General features: G+C 35.5%; 1 protein-coding gene across 1 annotated transcript; it reads left to right on the forward strand.

Annotated features, from left to right (window-relative positions):
- Positions 1 to 110: 110 nt before the first annotated feature.
- On the forward strand, positions 111 to 2,336 carry LOC102969997 (M-phase specific PLK1 interacting protein). The gene is made up of 2 exons (XM_042963820.1): positions 111 to 752; positions 1,815 to 2,336. Exons 1-2 carry the CDS (start codon positions 288 to 290, stop codon positions 2,013 to 2,015), a joined length of 666 nt encoding a protein of 221 aa, XP_042819754.1. The 5' UTR covers positions 111 to 287; the 3' UTR covers positions 2,016 to 2,336.
- Positions 2,337 to 7,853: the final 5,517 nt, after the last annotated feature.

Consider the following 7,853-nt stretch of genomic DNA (forward strand, 5'->3'; position numbering starts at 1 on the left):
CGCGAGCACACCAGGCCCCGCCCCCAACTGGGCAGCCCCCCCACTGGGCGGAGCTCCGTCGAAGTGCTCTGGATCCCTTGTCACTGCGTCCGGGAGTTGTCTAGTTAGTCGGTCCCGACCGCACACCGCAAAAGACGACAGAGCTCTTTGCTGGAGCCGAGGGTTCGGCCTTTCTTTTGTTCTTTTTATTTATCCTTCCTTTACTTCAATCCGCTCAATCTCCACCCAATTCAGTAATCCACGTTCTGGCCTGTGCCTAGCGGAACCCTTGTGACACCGGAACCAATATGCTGTACTGCGCTGAAAGGCAGAGGACTGTTTTGGCGAAGGACCACCGAGTCTCTGAGAAGGGTTGGTCGGGACAGTTCCGGCGGGAGAACGCGGCAGTGAGGTCTTCGTCTTCATCTCCTGATATGCACCGACAGAATTTTCGACCCCCGACTCCTCCCTACCCCGGCGCGGGTGTAGGAGGTTGGGGTAGCGGGAGCAGCTTCCGGGGTACCCCGGGCGGAGGCGGACCGCGGCCGCCCTCCCCTCGGGACGGGTACGGGAGTCCGCACCACACGCCGCCGTACGGGCCCCGGTCTAGGCCCTACGGGAGCAGCCACTCTCCGCGACACGGCGGCAGCTTCCCGGGGGGCCGATTCGGGTCTCCGTCCCCTGGCGGCTACCCTGGCTCCTACTCCAAGTCCCCCGCGGGGTCCCAGCAGCAATTCGGCTACTCCCCAGGGCAGCAGCAGACCCACCCCCAGGTAATAATAGCCAGCGTTTGCCGAGCTCTTACTGTATGGCAGGCATGGTGCTAATAATCCCTTTACATGGATTATTTTGTTTAATCCTCTATGAGGTGAGATACTATTGTTGGCCCTGTTTTGCAGATGAGTAAACTGAGGCTGAGAGAAGTTAAGTAACTTTCTTTAGATTATCTTAAGTAATAGAGCTGTACTTTGTGTTTCTAGAGCCCTCCTGCTTTGAACTAGTACACTGCCATTCATACATAGATTTCCCTAATTCCCTCCCCTTTGCCAGGGACCTTGCCAGTTCGTGTGTGTAAATTATTCTCCGGGGGGGTGGGGGGGGGACGAATGACTCACCAGCATAGAGTTCCTCTGAGTTACTGGGTTCTAGCCTGGTGCCATTTTCTTACTACCGGTACCTTTTTTAGGCGAGGGCGGCGGGAGGGGGTTAGGAGCTTCAAACGACACTGTCTCCTGCTCCAAGCCTTCTTAAAGGAAAATCGATGATATTGGAAGTTTCCCATTCTCAGTAAGTGAATTCAGGAAGGCCCAGGGGGTATTTCTGATGTGTCTAGGGTTTCTGTCGTTTAAAACTTACATGGTTTTCTAACTTTCCTTATACTAAACCAACCTCACCCCCTTAGAGTCTGGTGCTTTATAAAGAGATAAAATTTCGTAGGATGTAAAGGTTCTAGAAATTTTGAAGGTGTAGGGTTAAAAAAAAAGTTTTAATTTCCTTTCAGAAAAAGATGAAAATTTTGAGGAAAAATTGAAATATAATTAATTTCTTATTTCATCACCAACTGATAGTTCTGCAGAGTTACTACACTAGAAATCTAGAAGTATTTGAAGTTGACAGTTGGCATGGACTTATTAATAAACAGGTATATCAAACTGGCTTAAATACTTTTAGGAACAAAAACACTAGATTAAAGGAAGAACCGACTTTGCAGTTGAACATGTTTGGGTTCAAAACACAATTTTTAACTAGCAATGTGATCCCCACTAGCTTTAAAAAAAAAAAGTGCCAATTATCTCTACTAAACATTTTTTTAACTGATGATTTTTTTTCTAAAGGGTTCTCCAAGGACATCTACACCATTTGGATCAGGGCGTGGTAGAGAAAAAAGAATGTCTAATGAGTTGGAAAGTTATTTCAAGCCTTCAATGCTTGAAGACCCTTGGGCTGGCCTAGAACCAGTATCTGTAGTGGATATTAACCAACAGTACAGCAATACTCAAACATTCACAGGCAAAAAAGGAAGATACTTTTGTTAACATTTCTGAAATTCACCGGGAAGCTTCTTGTGACAGGAACATCTTGGACAAAACTTTTACTTGTGTAATTAAGTTGAACCCTAAGATGGTGACTTTGAATAATTAGTTGGGTCTTCTTGGTATTTTTCATCATATCAAGTATTGTTGATAATAGAGAAAACATCCAGTAGAATAATTTGCAATATTTAGCTCTTTGGAAGTGCCTACCACATTTTAGAAGATTTACAGTTTCCAGATATTTAACGTTCATGGTTATATAATGGACATTTGTCTTTTCAATGGTTTTTCCAATGTTTTAAAATAAAACATTTTGTCTTTCTAGATATATTGTGGTTTTGTCATATGCTAAAGAAGTGGAATTATCAAAATAATGCCTGTAATCACTTGCTTAGAATTCATAGATAAATATTTTGCATACTACTTTTGAAAGTGAAATAAACCATCCTTTGAGCTGTAGATAGTTCTATATTTGTTCATAGGGAAAAAGGGTGAAGGAAGAGAACAGAAAAGAATTCTACTCATATTTATTATAACCATTGTTTGTGCATAGTTATGTAATGCTTTTGTAAAAATGCATTGAAACTTTATTGAAAGTCACAGAAACCCACTTACACTTAAAGAGGGTATTTATTCTTTTTATACTCATTTAACTAGAAAGGGCAATGATAGACCTATTTCTTGTGTAGCTAGATTAAAGTGTTCTGTATCTGAATTTCTCAACATCTCAATATTACGGGGCCATCTTCTCTTGAGCCAAGGAAGATGGATACCAGCAGTCTGAAATCACTTCCATTGTGAAGAGAACATTTCCTAATACCGTCCATCCCAAGAAAGACAAATTTGTCATGCCTGATTCATGTTTCTATAGTCTTGAACCAATAATTATGCCCAAGGCAGTGAGGCCTTGAACTATTGACCTCCCCTATAACAAGACAGGGTCCCATAATCTTCAGCCCTGCTAGGCCTGCCTGGATTAGAATAGTGGTTTTCCAAAGGAAGGGATGCTACGTGTATATACCTGTATTTCTCCTGCAAATATTTAAATAAAGCTAAGTTTTCTAACATTCAGGCTTTTTAGATGTTTTGAGATCACAACATGATGAAGGTAGAGCTAGTTAAAATTCTTTTTAAACATACCCAAAAAAGAAACATCTAAAAATGAAAAGGTCACACACCTATTTGAGCCATACTCTGTTCTGTTAGGTCTTTGGCAGAGGCAAAGAAGAAAATGAGAAGGGAAGGAGTTTAGCTTCACAACAGCCAGGACTGTTTGTACCAACTACTAGCTGATTCAGTTATTTAACTTCTCTATGCCTCAATTTTTTCATATGTAAAATGAAAATAGTACCCATGTCATAGAGGTATTGTGTTTGAGGATTCAATGGGTTTATATGTGTGCAACTCTTAGGCCAGAGCCTGGCACATAGTAAGCACTCAATAAATGGTAGCTATTACTTTCTCATTCACCCCTATAGAGCCTCAGCTCCTAGAATGATGTCTGGGAAATAGTAGGTGCTTAATAAATATTTGGTGAATGAATGTAGACCTTCTGATTATAACTACTATATTGCTCTGCCTTGTCTCCTCTATATAAAAGGGATAGTAAATTAGTAATTTTCCCCAATATTTTAAAGGAAATGTCTTTATTCTTTAACACATTGTCTTTCCAGATTATTTGAGGTCATGATGTGTGATGGAAATTAGAGCAAGTAGAATACTTATAAATCTTTTAATGAACTTTATAGGTAAGATATACTATCTTCAGGAAATGACATTTGGAAATAATTATTAAACCACCTCTTAGAGATCACTGGGTTATTGGCAAAGATGAAAAAGGAAGTCAGGAAGAATTTTGTGCCAATGTATTCATATCATATTTGGAAGATACACAAATTGTAACGGTTCCAATGGTTTATGTGCATTTTATTTCACTATAAGTGTAATGTTAAAAACTAAATGTAAAATTTCTTTCTTGCCAAGTACCCAACATCTACTTCCAGGGGTCTGACCTTTTCTGACTTTTCTTAAGAAAAACTTTTTTTTGTCCTCAGGGAGGGTGCATTGCTATTTCGCTCTAGTTAGTAGTGTCTTCAGATATCCAAGTTCTTGCAACATTGATAATTTGGTTTGTTGCTATTATTAGCCTATCTTTGTTTAGCTGAATGAAAGGAATTGATCATTCTTTAAAATGAAAAATAATTGTTTTCTAGCGTTTCAAAATACACATTTTTGCCTCCATAGAAATGCTATATAAGTTGGAAAAAGTTTTAGTTAAGTATGCATCCTGAATATTCAGATAACTAAAGAACAGAAGTATAATCTGTAGTGGGGTCTTCAAACAAGGGTGTGTGTACTTCTGGGAGTCTTCAGCCTTCCAAGGGAAATGCAGGCATAAAAACCTTTGCAGATCCTCAATTCCCATATATACTCTTTGTTAAAATGATCTGCCTAAAGAACATTTTCATGTTTGGTGAATTGTGCCAGTTCTCCTTTTTATCTTCTGCCTTTTCATAATAACCCTTCTCCCACTTTACATAAGAAAACTATGGCAGCTTGTGTTTTCCAAAAACAAGCCCAACAATATTTCAGGTCCCACATACTCTTCCAGAACCTTGCACTACCCCATCAAGATGTGGAGTTACATCCCTTCCCTTGCAACCTGAACAGACCTTTTCTGACTGCTCTATTTAAAATATGGTGGAAGTTAATTTTCATTGTGAGTGAAGTGTGGTCTTAGAAATGGGTTATATTGGCCAATGTGGAGATTTTCAGAATTCAGATGTGTGGTCAAGTAGGAGATAGTATAATGATAGTTCTTATTTAATGACCTTGCCTTTTTTGTTTCCTGATCAAAAATTCATTATTCCTGTGGGTGAATCATGTGAAAGTAAAGCAAAGAGCAAGAACATAAATGAAGGTAAAGGTACCTTATTTTTAGGTAACAAATGATAAGATTATTTGCCTCATCTATCTTAGAATATTCGAAATTGGTACAAAAACATGATGGGTTTTGATAAATGCTGTCAAGCAAACTATTTTCACCATTCTCAATAATGGTAAAGAGCCTGATAAATAATGTCTCAAACCTGTCTCAGTAGCATAATTAGCATGATTTCAAGGAGGAAGAAATTAAAAGTTCCATGTTTATTTCTGACATACTAATATTAGATTTTCAAATGAATAGATCACATACCAAAGGTAAGTTCATGATTGTATATTTTCCAGAGCATTTTTCAGATTTCTTAGGAGAAACTTATTAACCTTTGCCAGTTCATTATTAGATTTTGTAAATCCTTATTAATTTTTTACCTAGCCCAAGTCTCTTCCTTATTTCCTAAGCTTTTTTCATTCTTAATATGTATTTAGGTTTAAATTAACAAAACTATTAACTATTATGGGTTTTATTATAAATAAAACCCATAATAGTCATCGATATACCTGGCTTACTAGTGATTAAATATAGTTTTTACCTCCTAATTTCCACAACCTAATTTTTCATCTAATCTAAGACGCTATTCTGTGATTCACTGTTACACACCACTTAGTAAAAACACTACCCACTATGATATGCCATCAATTGTAAGATGCATCCCAGTTTCATAAATGTTAAGATGTGTATCTTAGTTTGATAAAAATACCATAAACAATAATCATAAAAGCAGAACATATACTTATATTGGTAAATGGAATAAGTATTCCCAAAATGTACACTAGGACATAGTACATTTAACTTTAGAAAATCAACTTTATTTAGTTATGATTAATTCTTTTATATTACATCCTAATTTTGTAAAAACTATAACTTTCAAACATATAGTTTCTAATCTATATAAAATTATCCTCAAGAAATCTGTGCAATTTCAAATTTTGTGGGGGTATTTTTACTCCATTTTATCTTAATTTTAAGCTCCATGAGCAAGATGACTCTGTGAAAGAGTTATAGATAAGTCTTAGTAATAAACATCTTTGGTTAACTTTCCAAAGAATTGAGAAGGAAAATGGCTTGAAAATAAGGTCTTTAGTGAGGGTAGTTTTCAGCTCTTTGCTTTCAACAAAATTGAAGAAAGCTTAATCAGATTGTCAATTAAAATCATTAAAAGTAATTTGATGACAGACTAGTTTATAAGTTTTGGCATATAACTTAAAAGGAATTCAAGAAATGAGTGACATCACTACAACAGAATTCTTTCTATCCCTTTTTACTATATACGTGAATGAATTTTCTTAGCATTTATACATACGTATATTTAACATTTATACATTATATATTATATATGTATACATTTTATATATTATATATATTACATTATACATAGAAAATAGTAATAGATGTCTTATTCTAGCAATTAGCAATATTTATGAAAATAAAATACAGCACTATCCTCATTAAGATACATTTCCAATAAAACTTAATGTTATGTTTTTAATAATTTATTAAAATTAATATTTATGTTTTTATCATTTGAATAGTGATGATAATCCAAACAACAATCTTCAACACTTGGAGGTTTATAGTTATTAGAAATATATTTTTTTAATTTCTAAAAATATTTTTTATTTCAGTAAATGTTTTTCATGTATTTTGAGTCAGAGATGTATAATAAAGTATCAGTAAAAGACTATCAAGCAATACACTATATTCCAATGAGATAAAATTACATGGGAAAGTATAATGGAGATATAATTTAGAAATAAAATAGCATAAAATTTCAATAACTTTTAAGGAGTAATGGTGAATATCAAATTGCTGTGATGTATCAGCTGGATACCTTTGTAATTTAATGGACTTAGCTTAAAATTTCAATATTACAGAAATTACTTCCTTTACGATAGAGAATATATGACCAAAAATTTTAAAGATCTCCAGCAGAGGAGGAAGAAAGTATAGTAAACCATAAATCCAAAAGAAATCAGGGAAGGAAAAAAAAGTAAAAATGACAGTAGTAAGTCCCAATGTATCACAATGAATCTAAGAAAAATAAAAATTTGTTTTAAAGAAACATCAGATTGGATTAGGAGAATGGAATCAATATATTTGCTGGTTTTAAAAAGATACATCTAAAAGGGTTATAAAGGGTTACAAAAAGATTCAAATTCACAATCACAGTGGGGATTTTAGCACATCTGTACCAGACATGGACAGACATATCAAGCAGATGTGGAATTTGTAAGGATACAGACAAAACAGAGGTTATGTGTGTATATATGTACATTCTTTCCAACTACACACAGCATATAATTTTATATGTTCTAAATGACAGAGTGCAAATTTCAAAGATGTGATTGATATGCAGATCAAGTTCTCTGACAAAATGCTTGATAAATTTAAAAATAAAAAGTACCCTCCATCAAAAAATAAAAGGATAAATCAGTGAAACAGAAGGCAAACTGTAGAGAATGTTAAGAAAGCAAAAGCCTATTCTTTGGATAAGTGAAACAAAAATTGATGAAGGTGGGTTGCCGGGGGGGGGGGGGGGGTGCAATGACAGATGAAAAAACCTAAACTATTAACCTTTGGTGTAATATCAGAAACTATGCAAAAAAAGAAAAAAAAGACTGTAAGAAAACAATAGCAATGGAAGTAATCACCTAGAAGGATAATGCAATAGTGAAATAAATCATCATTGCATCATCCTTTTTTATTGCATTGCCTGAAGTACTGCATCATATTTTAAGAAGATATACAAGAAGTCTAGAGACAATCCATGCAACCATTTTTTTAAGCTTTCACCGAGCACAGTTAGCAATTTGTAGTTTTTTATTTTGCATTCATGATGGTAAAGAAAAAGGTATTTCACAAGCCCTCTGGATTCTAACTATAAATTTTCAAATGAAAAT

This window comes from Panthera tigris, chromosome A2 (genome assembly GCF_018350195.1).
Source record: "Panthera tigris isolate Pti1 chromosome A2, P.tigris_Pti1_mat1.1, whole genome shotgun sequence".
Classification (NCBI taxonomy): Eukaryota; Metazoa; Chordata; class Mammalia; order Carnivora; family Felidae; genus Panthera; species Panthera tigris.

Bases quoted from the DNA above. Each gene is read 5' to 3' on its own strand.
- LOC102969997 (XM_042963820.1), top strand. From the start codon at position 288: ATGCTGTACTGCGCTGAAAGGCAGAGGACTGTTTTGGCGAAGGACCAC. The intron at 753-1,814 runs GTAATAATAGCC...TTTTTTCTAAAG, and splicing joins AGCAGCAGACCCACCCCCAG to GGTTCTCCAAGGACATCTAC.